At 34.6% G+C, this 13,175-nt stretch overlaps 1 protein-coding gene across 1 annotated transcript in view; it reads left to right on the top strand.

Annotated features, from left to right (window-relative positions):
• The first annotated feature begins 287 nt into the window (after positions 1 to 287).
• Positions 288 to 13,175, top strand: part of LOC111053423 — a 60,744-nt gene continuing 47,856 nt past the window's right edge. The window contains exon 1 of the mRNA XM_022340317.2: positions 288 to 2,062. Coding sequence (XP_022196009.2) covers positions 1,699 to 2,062 — 364 coding nt within the window. The 5' untranslated portion in view covers positions 288 to 1,698. The remainder of the gene's footprint in view (positions 2,063 to 13,175) is intronic.

The following is a 13,175-nucleotide window of genomic DNA, read 5'->3' on the forward strand; positions in this document are numbered from 1 at the left end:
CATACGATTTATTGAAATGAAAACCTTGAGAGGGAAGCACTAACCACATTCAATAATCCGGTATAATCCGGATTACCCAATATCCTCTGTTCTAGTCTCAACATAGCACAAAGCCAAACACCCTTGTTTCAAATCCCTATCATCAATTTGAGAGCTACATCCGTATCAAATACAATCAACAGTATCATCCGAAGGTGACATCCGTATCTTAGCGAGATTCCTCTATCTACATCCTTGAAGTTTCAAGTCCAAAACTCCTGTTGCTTCGGCCGTAGATTTGCAACACCCGTCTGCAATATGTAACAACACCGTCCCAGCTCCTAACACGGGTAGCCTTAGGGGTATCGGTGAATATCGTGGGGGATAGTGTGTGTGTTATATTATAGTGTATAGGGGTGTTTTACGGGCTAAGCGAAGGAGATATTGCGTGAGGGTTGCAAAACCCCCCATCTGTCCTTTCACACCCCCCAAAACCCTCCGAGAGGGGCTGCGAGGTGCCTGGAGTTGTGTGATAAGGGAAAAAAGTGTATTGCTTCAGTTACTATCAGACCTTTGCCGGTGACTGGTCACCATGTATGACACATGGGGTCTTATCGAAAACTGTTATTGTACGGTGATAAGTTTATAGTGTACTGGAAAATGGTTTGAGATCACTTATCTTTGATAGGAAAAAAGGTTTACAAATTCAAAATTCTATCTGGATGTGGTAAATTCGTGTTTTTGACAATTTATTGAATATAGTATTTTTAATTCGAGATCAAGGATGGACTAGAAGAATGTACTTTGAAGTAAATTAAAATTAATGTGCTTCAAAGTACGGTATAGACATTAGAGACCTTCTTCTGAAAATCTTATCTGACATATAAATTAAATGAAAGAGAATATGATAATAATTTCATGTACTAAATCCAAAATATAGAAGGAATTGAATAATTAACATACACAGTAACATACCACTCACCATTACATTATTATAAACCACCAGACTTCAAAGGATCCAAAGTTTTTGAAACTTAATTCCAGAATTTTATTTCCCTTATATCAGTAAAATTCGTCATTTTTATGATGGCTGAATAATTAGAACCAATACCTACCATAGGCCTATCTATTCTATAAGTTACATATAATATACCTTACCTGCAATATACTGACTATCCTTGGAACTTGGTGGTACGAGCCTTGAGCAATCTCTATCATTCTTGGATTCTAAAAAAAATTGAAAAGAGAGAATACACATCCACTGTAAGATTACTAGGCTACCTACTGAATGCTTACAAACAATTTTCTAGAAACACGTGAAAACACAACTTCTCATGACAGATTATTGAATTGGTAGGTAGAAAGTGATTAAGTGGAGTTCAGCTGAAATGATTTGGAAAACAACGAGTGATCATCAGCAACATTTTTGATGAATAATTTGTAACCATGTGAAAAACTTACAATTTTGAAGTAGAGACTAAGCATTTCCCGAAAACCATGTGAAAACATACAACTATTGTCAAATATTTTAGGTTTTGGAAACCATGTGAAAACATACAACTATTGTGAAATATTATAAGTTTTGAATCACCGCATCACCATGCATAAAGCTATGTGGAGGTTCAGAAAACACAACGAGCTAGCCCCAAACACGATCATAGCACTGATAGGGATGTTACAATAACTGGACGGCAGCTCATCCCCAAATCCCAATCAGAAATGAATTGGATGGTGGTAGTTTATGTGGGATGTGAAATTTTGGTAGCAATCGGAGCAATATTCGGAAATACTCTGGTCATAACTGCGTTTCGTCGAGAAAGAAGACTCAGGAGACGAACTAACTATTACATAGTGTCGCTAGCTGTGGCAGATTTACTGGTGGGACTTTTAGGGATACCCTGTGCGTTGCTGGCTTACAGTGGATATCCCAAACAGTTACACGCCTGTCTGTTCACCGTCTCTCTCCTGGTTGTGTTGTGTACTATCTCCATCTTTAGTTTGGTGGCCGTGTCTGTGGATAGATATTGGGCGATACTCTATCCCATGGGATACTCCAGGAATGTCAGGACTAAGACGGCAGTTGGTGAGTTGATATTATCAAATTTCAAACATTATTACTTCCATTTTCCTTCTATTATTGAATTGGTTCCTACGAATTTAAATGTTTTTTTTTATACCTAGTTAGATTAGACTCTCCAAAATGAATTTTCTTATATTTTTTCATGGATTATTTTGCTAAAGAAAAGGTTATAGGAGACAGTATAGAAGGGCATAGCTTGGAAGACAATTTATAACCCCGTAGTTTTGTTTGGGGTAGTAAAGGAGGTAAACATATCAGAAGTCCCCACCCCTCCCTGTGTTAGGGGGTATTCCCCCTCGTTATCCCTAGGTTTGTAAATGAGTGATGAAAAAGATAATAATGATACATAGTGGTTAATGGGTAAAATGATTATGAGAGATGAATGAACTTACATGTTTTGGTGAGTTTCGAATTACCAGGTAATGATTTTGAAGCTCACAAGTGTTTGTTAGTGGATTTAAATTTGAACAGCCATCCTTCCACAGGGGGGACCAAGAGTACTGCTCTTATATTTGAGTGTGATAAATGTGGTTTTGACTAATCTCTTCCCGAGTTTCCGAGATTTTTCCTCTCATTCATGTCATTTCCATTCTGTTTCTTCTATTTTCGTACTATTCATTCTACTGTCATAATATTTCTTCTATTCTTATCCTTACCAATACATTTTTATTTCATTCTCTTCATTTTCAATGCAGTTCTATAAATCTTTTTTACTCTAATCCTATTAAATTAAAATTCTCCAAATCCTATCAGAATAAGATTAGAATAATCCTATTAAATGAAATTCTCTAATTTTCCATCGTATTTCTTCTATTTATAGCAACTTCATCATATTCGTTCCATTCAAACTACATTTCTCTTCTACGTTGTTCATTAATCGAATCTCATTTTCAACTAGCAGATAGCACATGCTCCGCAAGGGTCTATTTTGAAACTGAAAACTTGACGTATTGAAATCTTGAAGAATCGAAAATAGGCCTATAATAATCCTTGGTTAATCAAGAATTCATATGCAAAATTTCAAGTATATCAGTCCAGTAGTTCAGACGTGATGATGCGTCAAACATAATTTTCCTATAGAGTACGTGTATAAGTCAGTTCTTTCCTATATTATAATATAGATTAATGGCGGATATAAACTAAAAAGATTTAACTGTCAAAAACAATAGATTATTCAGACAATGTTGATAGAGGAATTGCATTCATTCCAATTGTGCTCCTCAATCCTCATAAGCCCCATACATGCACTCAAATACAAGCTTGTCAAAGAGCATTAACTAAAAGGGACCAAAACCTGGTTACCGGTATTGTACTCCGGGCTAATCCATCACCCCTCATGATCCGGACTGGCTAGTTCAAATAAACCGTGCTGAAACCTTGTTAATATGGATTGTGCCACTACAAGAGAGTATGGAATGAAATTGCATTATATCCTAAACTCTGTGGCCACAACGGATTAGTGTTGAAGTACGGTATTGAAGAGGTGTACACTCAATAGCAATGTTTAATAATAAATGGTAGAGAGAGTTGAATATGTTTGACGCTATAGCTATAATATCACGAATCACAATATTTTTCACAAGATAAATCTATTGTTATTGCAGAAGTTTTAAAATCATGATAAATTATGATGTGGTAACAGAAAGTCAGAGAGCTCTTGGATTTTTACTTGTGTTCTATCCACTTAGATTTGAAACGGAATTATTTAAAGCTAGCAGGTAACCCCTGCTCCACTAGGGTCAAATAAGAAATTTGACAAATGAAAAATTGACGTACTGAAATCTTGAAGAATTAAAAATAGGCGGTTATCTATATGCAAAATTTTATGTTAATCTGTCCTGTAGTTCAGACGTGATGATGCCTAATTCCTGAATTTCCTATCCCATGCGTGTACAAGCACGCGGAGTAGAGAGTACTAATCTGACTGTTTTACGCTAAACATAATCGCTTGTTGAACATAATCCCTTTAAAACCATAAACGCTCTTTATGGTTTCCTTATTCCGTGGTACAAGCCAATACTTTACTTCAATTAAACCATAAAAATATACAAAAACTATTCAATTTATTTTCGATTCCAAGTAAAAATTGAATTTAGAAACATTGAGGAACTAATATCGATTGTTTCTCTATAACCAATCTAGTTGACTGAAATGTACAAACATGGAGTAGCAGATTTCATGCTGTAACTGACGCCTTTTGATTGGTAGTTCACTGACCAATACAGGTTAACAAAAATTGCATAATAGGCGAAAAAAAACACGCCCATCACAGTGGATGAAGCATTCAAAATACAACCATGAGATACAATATTGAACAACAGAAAAGATTGAAACACTCTGTAACTAACAAAAGCAATTGGGAATGTTGAGTTCGTGAGAAAGACGCAGGGATCAAATTTGAAATTAGAAATATCAAGTGATTCAACATTATGGTTGTGTTGAAAACATAAAAAAGTGGTTGGCAACATAAATGTTTCTTTCTGTTCATTCGAATAAGATTTTATTCCAAAATTACTAAAAAACAAGATACAAAATATTAATTATTGGGGAAGACAAGTTCAAATCCTGAAACATAAGATGAAAGCCATTATTAATGGACTGTTACTCTCATGAACAAAATATCAGATTATCACTTGATTTAATATTGTCTTCAGTTGAAGCAACTATAAGCTGCAAAAGCTGCAAAGCACGCTCAGCTTGCAAAGTTGTCTTTTTTAGAGTAGATTCGAGATCTCAATTCATGTATGTTACAATATAAATACTGGCCTGTACAACAATTACTGTCATTAAATGACAATATTGCTAATTACCAAACGAATTTTACTATGTATTAAAAACTAATTGATGAGAGTAAAAATTGAATGCAATTTGAATAACGATAATACAATATAACATGAATAGGCGGTATTTCAACAAATAATAATTGTCGATTCTCTGAAAGCGGTGTAAATAATATCCTTCTCATTAACACACGACCAGGGAAATATCTTTTTTAAAGCAAGAAATCACGGTTGAGAATGTGAAGAAATTATGAATGAGTTGCAGTATTTAGAATACATTGTAAAAGCTGTTCAACAATATCGAGTGTTTGTTAAACGCTTATTGAAGTTTGAAACCAAGTTTTGACAGCTCCAATTTGAGTTTACAATGCCGCATTTTCCTGCAAACGTACGATGAATGATGACTAATTTTGCGAGCTTTCAGCTCTGTTATTCCATCGTGTCGTTGATGATACAGATTTGGGAATAGGAATGCTATGCAAATTTCGTATATAGCGAGATTCACGTCATACTGTCAGCATGGAATGTATGGGAAGATTCGATGTTAGTTATGAGGAATGGTAACAGTTTCAAGTGAAATTCAGCACTATAGGCAATGTTTCTCTCAAGAAGCGACAAACACAAAGCAGAGCTTGTACTTCATAACAAATTTGACTTGCAAATGATCAAAGATCTCAAATCTTGGCACATCTTGAAGTACAAAATGTTGAATCGATCGTAAGATTGATTTGATGCCATATCAATTTATTCTGTAGTCGAAGGAGGAAAAAATAAAAAAATTGTTCGCCGATAGCAAAATTGTTGGATAATATTCAATACTTGATGAGATTCACTTTCTACTGTCAGAATTCCGTTTAGATTAGACCAATGCTTCCCATTCAGCCAATGCTGACAGTTCAAAGTTAATCTTACTATACACTGTGAACAGGAAACCTGCATTGAAAATTCCGTTTTTACTGTTTGATAAAATGTTTTACGATAGTGCATGAAAATTCGTTCGTTTCTAAACTTGTTCCACAATGTATCTATTTTTGTTCATTTTTCGTGAGATTCGAGAGTTTTGGGAATTACGGGCTCAACAGGAGAGAAGAGAAAAGATTTTCTGATAACACTAGAGTGGATTGTTGAGAGTTAGCAGAATATTAATAAGTTATTGGTGCAGAGAAAAATAAATGTATTTGTGACATCAGAGACTTGCTCTCAGAACTCAACAATTCTTTTCTCAATCTCTAATCTTCATTCTTTCCTAATCCATGAAGCTTCCAACTGAATTGCTTCAGTGTTGCGCTGAGGGAAAACGTAATAATCCGTTCATTAACATGGACAATTTTAAAGGAGCCGAAATGAATTATTGGATTCTCTTGGATGGAGTCTCAAAGGATGCAAGAGATATAGTATTACTTCATGTGAGAAATTGAAGGGCGGAGGCAAAGGATCGAGATGGGTGGAAAGGCAAGATTGAGCAGACCAGGGCTCGTTCTGGGCTGTGGTGCCATCGAAGATGAAGAAGAAGAAGAAGAAGAAGAAGAAGAAGAAGAAGAAGAAGAAGAAGAATGCCTCCTCCTCAGAACAGAAAATGAGTTGATCCAAAAAGAATTGGATTTTCAAGAAAATCTGAAAAATTCTTAAAATTCTGCTTTCTCAAATTTTCGGCATAAGCCGATAAAAATGGAACGAATTCTCACTTTTGTGAAAAAAATGGAGAGAAAATGAATGAATTGCTTAGATAAATTGAGCTTCAAGGTTCCAACCACGTTTTTCTATTTTTAAAGCACTGAGATCGTGTCACTTATCTTATCTTAGATTGTAATATATTCATATATATGATGCTTATCATACCGTCAAGACAATAATAAAATAAAGTGGAAAACTGGCGAAGTAATCTCAATAGAACCAATCCATGAAACAGAAAGAGGAAAATCAAAAATCTAACACGGTTTACAAAAGCCTAATAATTTGATGTAAAAATCCAGGATTTAAAGATGTTCTAAAAGTGGTAGAGATAAGAGTGGTGACTGGTTTATTGGCGAATTCGGATCCGACCAATTGAAGCCGAAAATAGAGAGCATAACAAACAATCGAATTGATGAAGTGAGAAACGTGGGTGATCAAAAAAGAATACAAAAAGATGAGATGAGAAAGAGAGATAGGAAAAAGAGCGCCCGAGATGAAGTAGAAATAGGAGAGAAAGAATCAAAGAATTAGATGTAGGCTATAGAAGACGGCTTGTGGATATAGAAGGCGGAAGAATATTCGCTATTTTGTTTAGAGGAAATGGGAGGTAGTGAGAAAGAAACTGGCAGAAATACTGAGAGAGGAAAGAAATTGATAGAGGCTGTGGGAGAGCGAGTAGGCGATTGGGACTGTTATAGAGAAAGTGAGAAAGAAATGAAATGTTGAGAGAAGATAGAATGAGGAAGAAGAAGAGAGAAAGAGAGAATGTCATAGGGAATGATTGATTGATTGATGTAATTAATATTGCCATGCAAGGTCTTGAGGAACAAGTCATGTTCCACAAATCACATTAATAAATACAATAATGTTGGAAAATTACATTCTTGATGCATAAATACATAATATAATAACGATGGAGAAGAATAAAATAGAATAGAATGATTGCCTTTATTTTATATCTGGGAGAGCGAAGTTAGGGCGCAGTCGGCCCTCTCTTACACTTAACCTTCCAATACAACTAAACTAGAAGAGGAGAGAGAGAAAAAAACAAGATTACAACTTCTAAACTGTATTTATTATGAATTTCACTTCCTTAGAAAAAGGGAGAAAGAAAAAAAAACTGAAAATACATATATGCGTATTATGAAAGATGAATCTTAAATCTTAAACATCAGATTCAAGATAAAAAAGAGAATTCTAGAGAGATAGATGGATAGGCTGCCTTTATTCAGAGAGAGTGTCTGAAAGAGACATTGGGCGACAGTGTGAGAGACAGTGGAAGAGAGATTGATTGATTGATTTGCTACCTTTATTTAAAAGCTAGAAGGGCGAAGTTAGGGCGCAGCCGGCCCTCTCTTACATCCCTCCATACAATCACTTTTTGAGAAAGAGAGAGAAAGTGGGAAAGAGAGAGTTTGACAGAGATACAGACATGAGAAAGAGAGTAGGCTAAAAGCAAGGGAGAGATACACATAATACCATCACAGAGAAACTATGATAAAGAGTGAGACAGAACCGATTGGAAACAAAAGATCAGGAAGAATGTGGATTGAGCAGAGCAGGCAGGATTTGGTAAATAGAATTTGGAGGAGAGCAACTGAAGCATCGTATATTTATTTATTCAGATCGCCACTGGCCACTGGTCGCCGCCGCCGCCGCCGCCGCGTTCCAATTGATTTTCACATTGATGGTTTCGCTCACTATATTATTAGATTCACTACAAACTTTCAGCAATCCTTATATATAACATCGATACTAGCCGATTCAATCAATGCTGACCATGCATAGTGAATTTCACTACAGTGAGCGATTCACCAAACTGTCAGCTTTTCCCATAAACAATCTGAATGTTCCCCATCCAACCAATGCTGTCAGTTTGAAGTGCATCCAACTGTAGTACACATAACAGTTTGCAAGTGAGTGGTTTTAGAAATTTAGATTATTCACTGCCATCGCAAAACTGATGGGCTGCTGCTTTTGATTCAGCCTTCTCCAAGAAGAAAATATACAATATTTGCGAGATGTTTGGAATTTTTCAATTTTGGAACTTTTAATTCAGCTTAGCGACTTCCAAGAGATGGGATGAGCTTATTTGTGAAGATCTAAAATAGTATGATTAATCTAGTTTTGAAGTTACTATTCCAATTTTGTTTCAATGAACGAAAACTGTTTTGAAGTTTCTATTCCAATTATGTATCAATGAACGAAAACTGCTAATAGATATCTTGGAGTAGAGATCAGTTTAAATACAATAGAGAAGGATTACTAGGAATTGGAATAGTGTAATTTGGACAGTGAAGTTCTTTCTATCAACCGATAACCAATTGGTAAATTGTCCTCTCAAATTGATTTCCTTGGTAATTTTCCTACTCTACTCTATTGATTGTTGATCAATGAAAACCAACTCACTTCTCAACTGCCTTCTTCCAGCTTTGGAATGTTACAATATAATTATAACAATATTAGTACAGAATTTTCAGGATTTAATTCCCTCAATATTCGTGAATTATCCATCTCTGCATGATCTTACATAGCTGATTATTGAAAATATATCAGAATTCACAATTATATCTGTGTAAGCAAATGATTGAACCTATGAGTAAAACTAATGTCTCCAAAAAAAACATTGAGCCAATAAGCAAAATAATTCTGTAGGAATTGATTCTCAGAAACCATTTTCACTCACAAAAACAGTGAAGCATTTCTCAGAGACAATAAAAAAAATCGTTCACTGATAAAACTCAACCTGTTCTGCCGTTCTGCGAATCAGCTTTTAAAAAATACTAGAAACCGGTATATATTAGTCAGATAAACTATGTCAGTCGAACTGTTAGTCAGTCGAATGATATTATTAACTAATTAGTGAGACACATATTTCACATGACTGTATGGGTTGTTGAGAATTTCAGAAGAATAAACCGTTGTCCTCAATAACTTTTAACTTATAGTTGAAAGCTGCCACAATAACTCTATTACATGTGATATAGGCAACCTTGACAGTGAAAAAAAAGAATAATCAACTATCGGTACGGTAGGCTAGTTATTATTAACATTTTTTCCTACTGCAATTCAAGTTACATAACATTGCTCTGGAAAAGAGTTATTTAGATCACATTGCCTGTTTTCAACTGAAATATCCTAGTTTTTATTCCATATTAGACTGTTCTAATCATGAAAATTATTATCACTGAAAATGCAAATTAGTGAAGTTTCCTTGTGAATTCATTTCAATTGATCGGAGCGATGGAAGGGTACTGTAATCTCTTGAGCTAACAAAACTTTTCCAATTTTACATTTTTGCCTGTGTTGTCATTCAAGTTTTAATGACAAAGTTGGCGGTTGTGGATTGAGCTTTTCCCTGAGCCTCCTTTTTTAAATTTGAGTAGTTGTTTGATGTTTCAATCGATTGGCGTTGCTTCGATCCAAGTACGATTGAATAGAAAATTTATTTTCAGAGAAATAGTTTAGTTTAGGATTAGTCTGTTATCATGTTGATCTCTCATTTTTTCATCTTTCATTTGTGTTCCAATGAGAACGTTGAATCGTCAATCCCGGCTGCCTGAAAAGCAGTCGTTAGGTCATTTCATAGGCCCTGAATTGATCAGCTGCGAACTGAAAACTCTGACACTAGACTTGAGCCAGCCAGGTCACTCGATATTATTATCTCTCAGTCGATTTCATTGATAAGTGTTTGTAAATTTGCGATACATCTCCACCCATGTACTTATTTCCAAAAATATGACAACGACGTTTCTTCAAATCGATTATTTTTTTTTCATTTCCATTTATCTTTTCTTTTCATCTATTCTCATTGAATCTGAAACATCAACATAACTGATAATAGAATATAATATGGCTTAAATTTATGCTGAAAATATTTCAAATGGATAAGGAACTGAGTTTTGAAAAAATGGCCTTTCCTCAAGTTCCATGATTAGAAATAAATGATTGGAAGCAACCTGATTAAAAACATAATTGAAATAGCGTCTCTTCAACCGCAGTACTAATAAATCACACATAACTGGAAAATACTTAGAAATATGACACTTCATGCCTTTTCACCCTTGAAACTGTCATTTATCCACGTTAATTTTGAGAAATTGATTTTGACTTAATGAAGCTGTTGGATTCGAAATGAGTCTGACAGAGCTCCAAAACTCTGACAGAGCAACCAAACCCCAAGGAGACTTATAAGCCTACTTATACGCCGACTTTATAACACTTTTGACTCTCGACCAAATACTAAGTAGGCTACCGAAGTACTTTGGTAAGTGCACTAGGAAAGTAAAACTGCTATCAATTTTGATAAAGCTACTATCAAAACTTTTTGCTATTCGAACAAAACTTTTTCTATTTATATAGTTACTACATCATTATAGATAGAGCTCACCTTCTACTCTAGTAACTATCGGCATAGAGAAAGGATAAGCGTCTATTTGTTTGTCTCTGCTATCGGTAATTTAAGTTTGAATCATTATACACGTACCTATTATCATAATGACATTATTTGTTCATTATTTGATCTTATTTAAATTCCCGCCAATGATTGATTTCATTGAACTGGAGTTGAATACATTCTGTTGATGCATTCACTTGATCAATATATTGCAATACAGATAGGCGGAATGCACCGAGGAAAACAATGTATTCTATTATTTCTTTTCCTTCTACTTCATCTTCTTCTTCTTTTTCTTTCTCGTCTTCTCCCTCTTCCTCCCATTTTTCTTCTTGAAACACATCCTACGAAACGATCGTGCAGTGCGTGGAAAGTAATAAAGAAAGCCATATAAAAGACCGAACGAAGTCAATGATCAGAAAACATTGACTCCCGGCAAACAACCAATAGCGAGTCGTCTTTGATTTTCAATTCCGAGAGCCCGCTTGAGTAAATTATTATCAGAAGAGGAGACAATTTCTGTTATTACGCAATTCCTTTCTGATTCCACCGCTGAAAAAAGACATGTAGATGAAAATGATCGAAGGAATGAGTGATTTCCTCTTATTTCTCTGAGTCATTTGTTGATGGAACTTGATTTTTTTCGTCGTGTCTTGTCGTTCAGTGTTGAATTGTACTCCAGTGGGAGGAAATGCTTGTCTTTATATTATATCTTTGGTGTGAGAAATCAGGAGAAAACACTTGAAATTGCAACTGCATTGAATTTATTTGATGAAACAATTTTGTGATTGACTTACATTGATATATCTAGATCGAGTGATTGATACAAAGTGATTGATTCAATAAGGATATTTGATTGGAGAAGATTATAGAAAGAGGAGAGATTGTAATGATAAGTCTCTTGTATTGTCAATAACAAAATAATTGGCTATAGTAATTTCTAATTGCTTTTTGCTCATAATTTATGTTATTCTTTATTAATTCGATCTCTTTCAATTGATTCAATTTCCCTTTCAATTTTTCCTTGCTGTCTCTATCCTTCTATTTATTTATATCCATCACGACTATCTCCTTCGATCCCTCTATCCTCTATACTCTACCATTCCTTCTCAATCTGTTCTCTTCTCTCTTTCTCTCCCTCCTTTCTCTCACGATGTCTTCCTCATTCTAATTCCTACTCCTCCATGTAATTCTCTCAAACATCTCCTATTAGAAGAAAAAGTGACTGTCCATCTCATCCCTCTCATTTTTATCTATTTCCTTTCCTCTCAAATTCGTTTTGCAGTGAACCAGTGATCGATAGCTAGCTTAACACGTTTTAACAGCCTGCTTCTGAGTTCTGAGATCCTAACAGCACAAAACGGTCTGCTTAATGTTTTCTCTCTGTTCTCGCTGATTGAAGACCTGTCATTAATCTCTGAATCAGCAATAAAACTTATTTCCTCAGTCGCCACGCTGGAAAATTGCAAAAGTTATCCAATATTTTCTCGAAAATGAGAGAATTGGCTTCATGTTTCACCCTCAACCATTTTCAGCCTGAAGCACTTTGTGTTTTTGAAGTACTCAACTCCAATCAAAAGATTCTGTCACTCAGGACTTGTTTGAAACTGTGATTCGAATTCAGTCGGTTTATATTATTTCATATACAAATACCGCTAGCTATGAATTTATTCCATTGATACACCCAATTCTCTGGGAATGTAGATCGAAAAATATTTATAATAAAATACTTCACTTAGTTCTGTCAAATCACTATCCCCAATATCAAACTATAAACACTCGTTAGTAGAAACAATTATTCAAATAATAATTTTCCACTCAATGGTAAAAGCTCATAAATGTATATCAGTTCTTGAAGGAGTCAAAACAGAAAAAAAAGCATTAGTTATGATGTGAAATCATCGAGTTTGGTTTGACTAGTGATTATTCAAATATCTTAAGGTTTTAGAAGTTTGCGTGCACTTTGGACAATCCATATTGACAATGATAATGTTATACACATAATGCTTGAGTCTCAAATTTTAAACCAAACATTTATTATCCAAGCAATTAAGTTGATAACTTCATGCTTGAAAAATCACGTATATTAATATAATATTGCTGTTGAATATCTCAGTAACCAAAGAATTAAAATTGCATTACTCTATTTTTTTGTAGATTTCACATAATATTAACTCAAAATCGTATAAATCATGAGAAATCATTGTGTTTTTTATGAACCAAAATGTTAAAAAAAAATTAATAGAAATTAATATTATTTCTTTCA

Source organism: Nilaparvata lugens, chromosome 10 (assembly GCF_014356525.2).
Source record: "Nilaparvata lugens isolate BPH chromosome 10, ASM1435652v1, whole genome shotgun sequence".
In the NCBI taxonomy this organism is placed as follows: Eukaryota; Metazoa; Arthropoda; class Insecta; order Hemiptera; family Delphacidae; genus Nilaparvata; species Nilaparvata lugens.